The sequence below is a fragment of the Aspergillus saccharolyticus genome (assembly GCF_003184585.1).
Source record: "Aspergillus saccharolyticus JOP 1030-1 unplaced genomic scaffold BP01scaffold_7, whole genome shotgun sequence".
Classification (NCBI taxonomy): domain Eukaryota; kingdom Fungi; phylum Ascomycota; class Eurotiomycetes; order Eurotiales; family Aspergillaceae; genus Aspergillus; species Aspergillus saccharolyticus.
The window spans coordinates 59,254-72,688 of NW_020290617.1; the positions used below are offsets into that span (position 1 = coordinate 59,254).

At 52.7% G+C, this 13,435-nt stretch overlaps 5 protein-coding genes across 5 annotated transcripts; 2 read left to right on the forward strand and 3 right to left on the reverse strand.

Annotated features, from left to right (window-relative positions):
- Positions 1-1,478: 1,478 nt before the first annotated feature.
- BP01DRAFT_291526 (lysophospholipase family protein) lies at positions 1,479-3,351 on the reverse strand (the record flags this gene model as incomplete). Its single annotated transcript, XM_025571660.1, has 2 exons — positions 1,479-2,673; positions 2,729-3,351. The coding sequence occupies 2 exons, from the start codon at positions 3,349-3,351 to the stop codon at positions 1,479-1,481; spliced, it is 1,818 nt and encodes a 605-aa protein (XP_025433295.1).
- Positions 3,352-4,315: 964 nt separating this feature from the next.
- Positions 4,316-5,158, reverse strand: BP01DRAFT_291758 (uncharacterized protein; the record flags this gene model as incomplete). The annotated part of the gene is made up of 1 exon (XM_025571666.1): positions 4,316-5,158. One exon carries the CDS (start codon positions 5,156-5,158, stop codon positions 4,316-4,318), a length of 843 nt encoding a protein of 280 aa, XP_025433296.1.
- A 369-nt stretch (positions 5,159-5,527) lies between these two features.
- BP01DRAFT_389868 (uncharacterized protein) lies at positions 5,528-6,761 on the reverse strand (the record flags this gene model as incomplete). The annotated part of the gene is made up of 2 exons (XM_025577951.1): positions 5,528-6,035; positions 6,105-6,761. The coding sequence occupies 2 exons, from the start codon at positions 6,759-6,761 to the stop codon at positions 5,643-5,645; spliced, it is 1,050 nt and encodes a 349-aa protein (XP_025433297.1). The 3' UTR covers positions 5,528-5,642.
- A 2,071-nt stretch (positions 6,762-8,832) lies between these two features.
- On the forward strand, positions 8,833-10,118 carry BP01DRAFT_380539 (acyl-CoA desaturase; the record flags this gene model as incomplete). The annotated part of the gene is made up of 3 exons (XM_025577229.1): positions 8,833-9,058; positions 9,121-9,220; positions 9,272-10,118. The coding sequence occupies 3 exons, from the start codon at positions 8,833-8,835 to the stop codon at positions 10,116-10,118; spliced, it is 1,173 nt and encodes a 390-aa protein (XP_025433298.1).
- An 859-nt stretch (positions 10,119-10,977) lies between these two features.
- Positions 10,978-13,226, forward strand: BP01DRAFT_354516 (phosphatidate phosphatase App1 family protein). Its single transcript, XM_025574443.1, has 2 exons — positions 10,978-12,087; positions 12,140-13,226. The coding sequence occupies exons 1-2, from the start codon at positions 11,062-11,064 to the stop codon at positions 12,746-12,748; spliced, it is 1,635 nt and encodes a 544-aa protein (XP_025433299.1). The 5' UTR covers positions 10,978-11,061; the 3' UTR covers positions 12,749-13,226.
- The last annotated feature ends 209 nt before the right edge of the window (positions 13,227-13,435 follow it).

Here is a 13,435-nt window from a genome sequence, read left to right on the forward strand (position 1 = left end):
AGCCATCCTTCTTCGCAGCCGCAGGCTTACGGCCCCTACCGGAGGTAGCCGCAGGTTTGCGAACCGGCTTGGAAGCCAGGCCTCCCTGGCGCCCCGAGCCCGCTGCGGCGCCCCTTTTCCTGCCGGCCGGCGGAGGGGGAGATGGTTCATCCAGCTCGTCCGCGTCCGTGTCCGTGGGATCCTGGAACGTGACTTTCTTCTTTTTGGCTGGGCCGCGCAGCAAATTCGACTTCGCGGACGACGAGTTGGTGGTGATGTACACTTGCCGGGGCGCTTCCTGGGACGTGGAGAAGTCGATATCTGTGAACCCCCGCGCGTTCAACCGCGTGTTCTCCTTCAATTCGTCGACCACCTTGGGCTTCGCTGCGGCCCCCTTCGGCCGACCCCGGGGCTTGGGCGCAGCAGCCTCCGCGTCCTTGGCGGCGCCAGGCTTCGTCGCCTTGGGTCTTCCGACGCGTTTCTTGGGTGCCTCCGACTGAGCCAGCTCGTCGTCATTGTCACTATCCAATTCCTCCGGTGCCGGCACCACTGGGGTCTTTCTCGTCCGGGAAGCAGTGGGAGCGGCGGCGGCAGCCCTGCTTGTCGTCGTAGCCTTGGTGGGCGGTCTCCCTCTGGGTTTCGTCGATGCCGTCTTCCCACTGCTCCTGCTGCTGCTGCTGCCGGCGAACATATCGATCTCGTCGTCCGTCGTCGCGTCCCCATCGTCAACCGGTCGCTTAGCGGTCGTGAATGAAGCGGCGCGGGCGCCTCGTTTGCGCGCCTCCGTGGCCGAGCTGGGCGCTTTAGGCTTTGTGGTCTTCGAGGCTGCTCTGCTGGCGGGGGCTGTCGTGGTTGTCGTTCCTTTGGTCCGGGTGCGCGTTGCCCGCTTGGGCGGCGATTGTGGGATGACTGCTGCGCGAGCCATTTCTGGAGTGTAATCTATGCCGGACGCGTAGTGATCGAAACGTCGGATATCGAAGTTTATGGTTTTTATGTTTCCCGCTGAGTGTTGTGGTGTGGGTGTTCGCGCGCGGGGGAGGGGTGGCCGGATAAAAATCGACGACTCACTCTGCTCTCATTGTGTGATCGCTTGTCGTGACTAGATCAATGGTCACTATATTGTTAAGTTTCAGAAGCCCCCAGAATCGATATGTATTGTGTTCGTAAAGAGCAGGGGGGCGGTGGCGTTGGTCAGGTTGTGGGTTGGGATCAGTTAAGCTTGCAGCTTCGGGTCTTTCGTCAGAGTTCGAGCTAAACAAGAAACCCGCCCACCGCGTGTTGTCCGCCTTGCTTGTTTGGGAAAGCCAGTTCGGCGGTTGTCCAGACAACACATCACGTGAGGGATGGGGGCAGCTTAGGTAAACTACTTTATGGAGAACACTTGCTGAATGAATATCTGATGAATGCATTCACACCCCTTCAAACAAAAGACTTTGTCCAAGCAAGCTTACATACAGAAATAGCCAAAGCTAGACTCCAAGAAGCATGATCGAGAATCCTTACAGCAAAGCACCCGCAGTCACCGTGGTAGCCAAAGCACCCAAAAACGCGGCACGCGACACCATATCGCTGGTATTGCTAAACACCGTCGCCGGCTGATACTCTTTTGGGGTTGTGGAATCAGTCGTGCCGTTCCAACAGTATCTGTCAAAACACTGATTACAGACATCCGGCACCGTAGTGTTAGTTCGTTCCAAAGATCGGCTGAGAATCGCGCAGCCCACACAAGTCGACCAGCCCGCGTCACGGCTATTGTTCCCCATCGTCGCAACATCATAGCCATTCTGTATGATTTGATCTCTCTGCGATTCCTCGTATTCTGGATCGAAGGTCGAAACGTTTGAATACGAGACATATGGATAGTTGGGAAGATAGACGATGAGCGGCGCCGGTCCCGTAAGGTTCGACGAGTTGCATCCGAAGAAGGTCGGTCGCGTATTCAGACCCAGGTTGACGAAGGTATTCTGGTCTGGTACCGCTGGGAAAGCGGTCCCATTGCCAATACCCGTGGAATTTAGGCTCCGTTCGTAGGTGGCAACCAAGGCAGTGCCGTTCGGCCAATTATTCCCAGTGTCAGCGGATGAGTCCACTGCAAAGATAACATCGACATGGCGCTCGGGCTGAATCAGTGGATGTAGCGGGATATTCTGGAGGTCTTCACCACCATCAACTAAATCGAGCACGGTGGCATTTGCGGCTGGCGATGAGTCATTGGCCCAATGGTAGAAGGGATTCGGCGTATAGAGCGCGATGTCATAGTTTTCTTGTCCAATGTCTTCCAAAATGCTTGTGAAAGCCGACTTCAAGAAGTCCGGAAGAGCGGTGGAGTTGACCTGTAACAGAAACTGATTAAATAAACTTGATGAGGTTCCCATCACGAAGCCCGCATTATCAAACCCCCTGACGCAGGTCTGATTCCGAGGAAGAGACCCAGCCACAAACCGAGACCCGAGATACTCGACAGGCACGAACCCGTAGACTGTGGGGTCGAAAGTGCCGAACTCCCAGGGATTGAATTCGTACACTGTAGCGTTGCTGCTTACTAGTAGCTCATCGGGATACCGCCCGTCAGCAACCAAAATTGGCATCGGCATATCGGCCTTCTCAAAGGAATCGGTCAGGGCGATTGATGACCAAGTATAGTCTATACCCCCGTTGGAGCCATTGATGAGTTGGTAAGATAGGGCACGACCCCTAGAACACCAGAGTCAGCGAAGCTAGTATCTCGGTCTGCATGTAAAAAGCTTACCAATAATCCGTAATCGATGTGTTGTATCCCGCATGCGACTTGCCCTGAACCGCATCATAGATATCCTTGTAGTATGACGCAGTATTAAACAGCTGAATACCACCACCTTCGGGCCCCTCGAAGATGGAATTTTGAAACTGCCAAATGGCGCCCTCCTTATACGTCTGCAAGTCGGAAACGGTGCTGAAATTATTCATATACAGCGAGCCGACCAGCCAACCACCACCACTCAAGCCAGCCAGGTATGTCGCAGACTGCAACAAGCCACCAAGCTGGCCATCACCGGTAGAGTTGTTCGTCCGACTGTCAAATGCTTTGATTGCTCCCGCGCCGTTCATGAGAGCTCGGTATCCGCCTCCTGACACCGCGATTCCAATATTTGGCAGGTTGGAGTTATTACCAGAAACTCGGTCGATGTATCCAGTGGCATTAAAGTCTTTAATCGTGACATGACCGAAAAAGTCTTTCAGGGCTGCTTCGGTTTTCTCTCGGCGAGTCTTGAGCCATGCAGTCTCGTTCGAGGACAAAGTCGAAGCACTGCGCACTGTGGGCCGCCTAGCCGAGCAAGTGACATTGGATGGAGTATATCCGTTGGGGGCGTTCGGTAGCGCACGCTGTAGCATCAGGTGTTTGTGGTCCGCATCATTCGTACCAGTCGTCGCTCCTATTCGAACCAGTCAGCCATCACAGAGAAGTATTACGAAAGGGCATCATCATACCGGAGAGCAAGCCCAGAAGAATGAGAAATGTCGCTGTGAAGTTCATTTCGACTTCGACTGACAAGCCGGATATGGTCAGAACTGTAAAGCTCTTGTGGAAGGAAGCTCTCGACTCGACTACAAGGCAAGGCCCAGGGCGATACTTTGAACGGGCCTGCGCTGTTTTCAGACAGGGGGTCTTGGCTTTTGATGAGGCCTGAGACAAGCCAAGTACTTGTATCCATTGATGAGCATGAGTGACTGGTGCGATTGGCAGGCAGCCTGAGGAACCACGGCTGCCCACTGATGTGTCTGAAAGCGAAATTCAGGACATGCTTTGCCTATACTTTTCTGGACACTCATTTGTGGCTGAGCTCGAACAGCTGCGAGCCATGGTTTGCGTTGGAGCAACAGCTGTCTCTCCAGCATCGCTTGTGGTTCGGGCTGCGGGATCATCTGTGGGCTTGGGTCGAAACAAGCCTCTCAACACTGGAAATTAGGCAGTTGCATTTCGATTGGAGGTCCTCACAGCGTCATAGACTCAATTATTCGTAGAGGTAACTCGAATGAAGCTTGACAAATGCTATCTGGATGTGCAGGGGATGGGCGGCTGAGCAATAATGGATAGTAAGTACTAAGGAAGGGAAGATCCCGGATCGGCCAAGCGATGTTGACGCAATCCCGCCCGCTGAAACTTCAGGCCAACCCCGGCGTGTCTCCGTCTCTGCTTCGTGTTTGAAAACTGTCTAACTGTCTGAACTGTCATCTCGTCTTACAATTTCCGCGCACGGACGAACCCCCCGAACAAAGCCTGAGCTGCGTGCAATACCATTGATCTAACATTCCATGGTATTACCGACGATGACTCGTCGCGCAACTCGAATCGCAGTCAACGATCCCGCCGATACATAAGATCCGTCCTCATAGTGAACTTGACCCCACGTAGCACCGTATCCCCACCATGCAGCAAATCGTTCTGCTGGAACACAAGTACTGACCCCGTGCGCGGAAAGATGCGAAGATGACGCTCCCTCTCTTCAAACCGAGGCAAGAATGAAGTTGCACCACCCAGCAGGGGGCCCTTCATATCTAGATTCACGGCGCCTTCGCCTTTGTCCGCCCGCTTCATCTCCCGCATCAATTCCGCGCGGTCCTGCTCCCCATCGCCATTCAAATAGAGATGTACGGTGTAGTAAGACGTTTCGCTCCCCTCCGGCGTGCGATAGTGACCATCCCAGTGCGGTCGAAAGTATTCCCCCCCTTCGTATTTCAGGAAGCGCAGTCGCTCGTTGAGCCGGGTGAGCCGGTAGAGGCCGTTGCGGCCAGCCAAGCCTGTCACCCGTGGCTGATTGTCGATCGTCTCGATGCCCAGCTCCTGCAAGAAGGGTTTCAGTCGAGCCAGCAGCTTGTCGGCGAGGAAAGGCGAGTCGTAGATGATCCGTCCGCAGTTGCGAGTATCCACTGCGAGCGCCTGCTTGCCGTTGCCCAGGTTGATCATGGCGCGCTCCCAGACGGGTTCGGCGGTGCGGTCCCCGGTCGGAACGGTACTGGCCTCGGCCAGACGAAGGAGCTCATCGCATTCCTTCTTGGTGAGCGCGTTGTCGATGACTGCAGCACAGAGGTCCTTGTATTCGGGCAGCGGTGGGTCGCTGCGGGTAAAATCGATGCGATGGCATTGAGCGTCGGCCGGGGGTTGCGCGGGGAGGAAATCTGCGGGGATTGGCCGAGCCATAGAGTATGATGCGATATAAATTGGGGGGGTGCTTCGCGAAGGACTCTCAACGTGTGGTTTGAATATCTGTAGAGAAATGCATCTTGCGAAAGACTCCATGGCTCTAAATCAAGCAGTACGTAGCGTCATGAGAGCCTCCACCCTCGAAAGAAACTTGAACCAGCCCCATTTGGGAGCCCGACTCAGCCTTGTGAGCACTGAGCAGGCAGCGAAGGTGGTGGGAATTTGACTGGGGCTGAGAACGGACTAGGCTGATAAGGCTTTCCTCTTACTAGTGTAATTCCCCCGTATTGATGGTAGAGATCACGAAGACACATCACGAGCGAGTAACACACAACATGTAGGATAAATTCCGTTGCGGTAGAGCCTGCTGCAGACCGGACCTGAGAGTATGACTAAGGTAGCATCAAAACAACGACAAAAAGAGCAGACTTTGCCAAAAACGTCGAGCGAGTAAGTAATTCCCCTATGCCTACTAGAGGTGTCAGGAGACTCCCTTCTTCAAGTTGAAAGGCCGCCAGTGCTGAAGGTATGACTGCACATAGAACCTCGAAAACATACACATGAGGTACAGAACGAACCCCATTCCGACCCCGACAACATAGGCCTGACGACTGTCCTTCACGCATCGCACGGTCTTTAGATCTTGCGTCCGCTGTCCTCCGGATACCTGCGGTGTCACATTGTAAGGAGGATACTGCTGTTGCTCATCCCGCTCGAACCGCGGGCCCGAAAAGGGGACATCATATTCAAGCAGGACGAACACGCATCCCAGCAACATTCCGACGAAGAATTGTGCGATTTGTAGCGACGTCAAGGCAGCTTTGGTCGCAAGGAGGACGGGAATGCGTAATGCAGTCATGCTATAGTATGTATACTGTGCTCTCCTCATATTAGCATCGTGTGATTCCCCCAAAAGGACACATTGCCATCGAACTATACTAACCATTACGGTGTGAACAGCAGAGTTGAACACAAGCGCGATTATCACGGGGGTACAACTGAAGCGTATCACCGCACACCCGCAGAAAATAACACCGGCATGGTGATACATATGTAAAGCCGAGACCTGGCGGCCCTTCAAAACAATGATCGCCGTGTCGCATATCTCGTAGAACTTGGACAGGTAGAATAACCAACCGATGAACATCACCCTCGACGCAACCTCTTGGTGACCTGCAAATTCGCCCCCAAGACATATAAGGTCCGCTGCGCGGGTCAGGTACAATTCGTCTTGTCTGGCAGGCCATGAAGACACCAGTGAGTTCAGCGCTGCGGAGAATGCCCAGGCTGAGAAAGCTGTCAAGATCAGATTATGGGTTATCACCGCATGTTGGAAGACCCTGGTGCGACTGATAGCCCATGGCTTCTTCTTAAGAGCATTGTATCGGTTGAAATAAGCCACAACCGTGAGGTAGAGAACGCATGTCGTAGCAGCAAACAGTAGATTTGTAGAGACTGTAAAGAATGACTGTGGAAGCTGATATTTCCCGAGGCGAAGAGCTGACACTGGGAACTGGATCGTGGGCGGCGCAGAGAGATCAGGATATTCAAACAAGGCCGGAGGCGGCAGGCCAATCCGCACCATTGCTCGTTGAACCATGACAGCGGATGTTAAAAAATGGATTCAAGAAGACAAACGATATCTCGGTGGGAAATGAGAGGTTTTTTAAATGTATCTACATGCACTAGGATCGTCCAGTCGCTGATGATAGCCGACATTTTGAACCGAATGTGGTCGTTAAGGGGGGGTGGCATGCCCGTGCAGGATCATAACTCAACCCGTAAGGAAGGAAGAGTCTGTCTGCAGATCTCATGCGGGGTTTTGAAGTTTCTACAGATCTCAATGGCTTCCAGGCACAAACCAGGATCAATTGTTGGGATTTGAGCTCACATTTTTGTATGTCGCAGCCATCAACGATCGCCCTCCCTTGCAGCAGCGGGTGTAATTTCAATGGCTCTCTTTTGGCATAAGTTGACATGCAAAGTGTGAATTCATGCATCGACCCATGAACGTAAGAATGGGAGAATGTAAATTCACTCTGAACACCAAGCTGGGGTTAATTTCAGAATCGCACAAAACGAGAATTGATGCTTGGAGGTAATTAGTTTGATAAAGCAGTTAAGCTCAACGCCGCAACGCTGATATCAGCCCAACTTTCATCCAGAAGTCTCATCTTATCAGAGTATATCTGAGAATTCAAGGCAGCATCTATAGTACTATTTAGCACATGACCCTAGCAGGATGTGAGAAGCATCCAATTAGCCGGAAATGATGGTTCGTGGGACGTTTTGTGCGAGCACTGCATCGCCGCTTGTGGCATTCGGAGCAAGGTACTGTTTTATCTTCCACAGTTCATTGGCTTGGAGGTAACCGTTGAACTTGTGACAGATATCCTTTGTCGCTTGATGAAAGCATCGCGGAACAGCTTCTAGCATTCAAGTTGGTCTAACATTCTGTGTGGCACGGCTGGCGCTGCACGCTGCGAAGGAGCTGCACCGGAAACTGGTCGAAGTACTCGTGTGTTTGGAAGCCGGCTGTCACAATTGAGAAAGCATCCACACATGCGGAAGACATGGCTAAGAGAGCTTGAGAGACCATATGGTGGTAGCAAGTCACCAAGACGAGGCAAGCATAGAACGAAGCAAGAAAATGGAGAGCATCAGGCAAACCCGGGACACTATGGATTCCGTCAAGCGCCCTCCAGCCGGAAGGACGCTTTCTTATACGCCAAACCCCGCATGCTCATTCTCAATGAAGCGAGAAACTCAGGGGACGGAAAAAATTTTCTCTCTAATCTCATCATCATGCCATATTCAGGCACAAACGACTGAATGAGTCCTATCGTACTTGCTAGTGCATGTATTGTTCCTTCTCAGTCAAAAAGATATCTCAATGAAACCCACTCTTCTCTGTTGACAGGAACTTGATTTCTCCGCGCTATCGCAAAGAGCAGAGCCACAGCAATCAGAATCGCGAAATACTAGGGATGAATTGTACTCCATAGGTGCGAAATAACGCTCCGTTGCAATCTCTTTCCTCTATGAAGGGGGGAATCGAGGAGGTACTGATGTATACTTGCTCATTACATGACTCTGGCTACTGGAGTAATGGGTACACAGTACGGCTAGTCGCCTGGAGGTGAAAAAGTGCAGCGTCAAATCACCTTTGAGAAGGCAATTCCGCTAGTTACCAAACTGTGCGAGTGTGCTCCGGATATTGAGTGGCTTCCTTGCATGGACAAATTGGCTTAGTAGGTTCGTAGTGATTCTGGCGCAACTGAGCCTTTGGACCCAGACATCGCATCGTCGTCGATCTCGCAAGGTATCACATGAGCCCTCACATATGATGTGTCCAGACAAGATGTACGAATGCAGCATCGGATCCTTCAAAGTCTTGATTTCCTCCGTACCGAATACTCTATGCACTGCGGTGACACCTCCGACTTTTTCACAACAAGTTGAAGTTGACGGCTGCGGGTCGGTGGCTGTCTCTTCAACATGGTGCGTAGGACCGGCGAGGATACGTGAATTAGGCTGATTCGAACCTAGGAGCAAGATAATATGATTAAGATGGAAGTCAGTATTTTCTAGTCAGGATTGTCTTTTCTTACTCATCTACGCTCTCCACTCCCTCCCTATCTACCTCTTTCTCTTCATCTCCCTAGTTCGTTATGAACAACCCAGACGCTACTCTCAGTACCAGCCAGGCAAGACACATGGCCGAGTTGTCAGTAAACTGGCGATACTGGTACAAAAACATTCACTGGTGGGCGATAATTGTGATGATAATAGTACCTATCGGCGGAATCTATCAGAGTCCACAGACTCCAGTGCATCTGAAAACCGCCGTCTTTGCAATAGGATTCGGGTTTACTTCGGGCTTCAGCATCACTGCTGGTAGATCCATCCCCATTACATAGCTACGAAGGGTGGAACCTCGTCGCTGAATGACTTGCTAGGCTACCATCGGCTCTGGTCTCATAGATCCTACCGTGCCACCACGCCCCTAAGGGTGCTACTCGCCCTTCTTGGAGCCAGTACCGCCCAAGGGACAATCAGGTGGTGGGCGCGCAACCACCGAGCGCATCATCGCCATACTGACACAGCCAGGGACCCATACTCGGCCCGGAGAGGCCTTTGGTACTCGCATATGGGTTGGCTTGTGTTCAGGGTAGATCCGAGCATTTACCAGGATGTCGACATGGCTGACCTGAACACTGATCCGGTGGTTCTCTGGCAGCATCGCTACTACGGTGGCATCATGCTAGCCACCGGGTTCTTCTTCCCAACGGTGGTGTGTGGCCTTGGCTGGAGCGACTGGAAGGGTGGATTTGTCTTCGCGGGTATCATGCGCATGTTTGCAGTGAACCAAATCACATTCTGCGTCAACTCTCTAGCTCACTGGCTCGGGGAGCAGACCTTCGATGATCGAAACACCCCCCGCGACCATGTCCTCACCGCGATCATCACGCTCGGGGAGGGTTACCACAACTATCACCACGAGTTCCCCACTGACTACCGCAATGGCGCGAGATGGTGGCAATACGATCCCACCAAGTGGCTGATCTGGTTGTGGGCGCAAATGGGTCTTGCCTATGACCTCCAGCGTTTTTCCTCACAGGACGCGGACAAGTGTCGTCTCCAGCAGGCGCAGAAGAACTTGGACGAGAAGAAGTCACACTTTGATTGGGGGGTCTTGCTTGAGGACTTGCCTCTGATGACATGGGATGAGTACGTGCGGCAAGCTAGCGATGAGAAGCACGCCCTCGTTGTTATTGCAGGGGTGGTTCATGATGTATCGAGGTTTATAGCCAAGCATCCGGGGGGCCGTCGAATGCTCGAAGATGCCATTGGCAAAGACGCGACTACAATGTTCACAAGAGGAGTACACTTGCATTCCCGGCTGGCACATAACAGGCTTGCTGCTTTGAGAGTGGGTATTCTTCAGGAGTCATAAGCAATAGAGGGCAGAGAGTCATGATGCTGCAGAGCCGACCAGTGTAGCCTTTTTACTCTCTTGCATGAAATCATAAGCCTCGTGATCACTATCCGTCTTCAAAGCAATCTCATATTGACAAACCAGCGGATACTCGTGTCCAGACGACTTGTCTTGATCAATGGCTACTTAATTTCAATCTTAGGTCCCTTACATTAGAACCCTCATGATGGAATTTGTTGTTGCGTCTACGCCCACAGCCACCAAATGCATCCCTTTCTTATGCTATCAGCTACTGTAGGATGCCTGACAGGCAATCAATACACCCATCTAGGATAAGAAAGCCGGTAATTGCGTACATCAACTGAACAGGGGAGGAGGCACTATGTCACCCCCATTTTATGTGAGTGTTCTCTAATGTCAAGAGCTGAGTGGAACTCGAACTGATCCATTGCGGGGAACTGGAGGCAGCGGCAAGCGCTACACAATAAGCGCATTTCTGTTCTGGGCATTGCTGCCTTGATCGACCGACAAGCATTAGTTGCATGGAATAAACATTGTAGGGCTAGTTCAACTGACAGCAGACATGTTGAACCTCATGACGTAAGTCAATGCGTTGTTGACAGACGTGTTGCTACGCCATGTGGTGGTAGTAGTGTACGGTGTACGGTGTAGATCTAATTTAATCTCGAGAGGGTCCAACAACCTGGAATGTGGCTCAAATGACGCCAGTCTCAGGGACCCTGAATTAAAGGGTCTGCTGGCGGGGAACCAATGGATCGAAGGCTATCGAGGCGGCGGTGGAGCCCCCGATCCCCAATGATGGTGACGTCAGTTGTCCGCTTGTTCTGGTGGCAATCGCCTTTAATTCATCTTGTCGCTCCCTCTCTCCAGGCTGCCTGCCTACTGTGAATTTCCACAACATCTCTCTCCGGCTGGACATTCCGCTGGGTGCACTGGAACCATGAGGGTGTCGATCATTGCGCGTCAGGTCCTGGTGCAGGCCTCTCTTCTGATTATTGCCTCCGCTATACCCGCTCCAACTGCTTTCCCCAGTACCAACAGCAACAACAATGATCTCGCCCCGCCAGACCCAGCCATTACCCCTTCACCCGTCGAGCGGTACCCTTCGCCGGTGGTTCCAGTTGCCCGCCGAAACATTTTGAGTGATGTTGATTCGGATATCCACAGTGTGCTCTCAGGGCTTGGGTCGGATCTACCCTCGTGGGTCGCATCGGGAGTGCCCAACTTCTTCCAGGGATTTCCCACCGGGGATGCAGTTGTCAGTTCCCTCGGCCTGAACAGCGCCCAGCTGGCCGCATTGCCAACCAATGTCTTGAACATCGATCCGTATGCCAACTGGACGAGCTCCGGCTGGAATGTGCGCTTCCACGGAAACGTCTACAAACAACCGAACACCTCCGTCTCCGACCTGAACAAGCTGGCAAATGTCTTTCTCGGCAACACGAGCATTGAGGACCTCCCGGAATCCCAGCAGGTGCAGGCCCGCAATCTGACGGCCGAGATTTTTGTGGTGCAGCAGCCGCACGTTGCAGTGAATACCATCCATCTCGAGCCTGCATCGAGCCAAGGTGCCAGCGGACAGCCCGGTGGCGGCGGATCCACGAACACCACCGGTGGCACGCAAGACCTCACTCTCCCTTACAACACCACTGTTGAAGGTGACTTTGATGTCTTCGTGCCCATCGACGGCAATGGCCTGACGGCGGGAAACGAGACTTCGGAGATTCAGAGACTGAATACTTATGTCAAGGGCGCATCCATTGGAAATAGCACCGCCTACCTGGTACCTCCCAAGGGTATCACCATCGTGTCCGACATTGACGATATTCTGCGCGTCACCAAGATCTATGAGCCGGAGCAGGGACTGCTTAATTCGTTCGCTCGTCCATTCACGCCCTGGGAGAACATGCCGGACATTTACCGCAATTTGTCTATCAACATTCCGAACATGCACTTCCACTACCTGGTAAGTCGGTCGCTCTTCTGGCTCACGACAGTTATTTTAACCGTTACGCTAGACCACCACTCCCGAGCAGGTGACCAGAAACTATATGCAGTTCATCTACACTCACTACCCGGGTGGCTCGTTCGACACCCGTCCCCTCAACTTTAGCGACGTCTCAGCCACCCTGTCGATCCGCAAGTTCCTGTTACAGAAGGTCTTCGAAACCTTCCCCGAGCGCAAGTTCATCCTGATTGCCGACACCAGCAACAGCGATGTCATGCGCGACTACCCCGAGATGGTCACCGACTTCCCCGGCCAAGTGCAGTGCATCTGGCTCCGCAACACCTCCGCCACCGACTCCGGCGACAAGTTCCCGTACGACACATCCGGATTCAAGAACCTGAACCAGTCGCAGTACATGTTCTTTCTGCACCCGAACGATCTCACCAACCTGGACGTGGCCAACGGCCAATGCTACAACCAGTCCATTGCCCAGAACCTGACCTTTAGCTATCAGGGACTCCCATTTGGACTGGGAGATGACCCGACCTCGATCAACGGGTCTGCCAACGGTACGGAAGAGAGTGCGGCCAGCGGCCTCTCTACCAAGGGCGCCGCCGGAGCGCGGAGCCTGATGGCGTTTGTGGCGGCCATGTTCACGGCGACGTTCATGCTTTTGTAGATAATAATCATGCGAGACGAAATGTAATGACGAATGGTTTTATTGTACATCTAGCCACTCTGCAGAGCCTGGGAGTTGATAACCCGGCTAGGCCACTTTTGTCATTCTCGAGCTAGTTGTTCGGGGATTGCTGGCTAAGTCCTTAAGGCGGGGTAACCCCAAGCCCTGGCTGGCTGCACGGGACCAGCCCGCTGCTACAGTACTATAAATATCTAGAGCCTGGGGAGAGTGATGTAAGCTTAGAACTGCGCTATAGGTCAATGAGTCCCCAATTCGTTTTCCTTTTTTCAAGTTCACGGGATCAAGAGAGTGCAGCTGGGAGATTCAAAGCCAGGGAATCAAAGCCGGGTCCGGACGATCCGAAACTCGCACGTCGGAGGTGCTCTGGGTGCTCTGCTGGACCGGGATTCCCAGATGGGAAAGAGAGTGAGGAATTGGTAACTTCTGAGTAGTGGTGATAGGTATGATATATTTGGACAGCAGAACACTTCATCAATGCATTTGGTGTGAGAACTGGAGAACACTCCGTTCGTTACTTAGTCTGGGGAAAGCGGGTCTCCGGGTTGGGTCACCTGCTCCAATACTGTAAGGCTACCTTACTGTAAATCCCGCCTCGGCTGGCCGATTTAGATCCATCTCTCACCCTTCACTGGTAACCAGATCGCTGAAGAGTTCGTCGAATGCTTC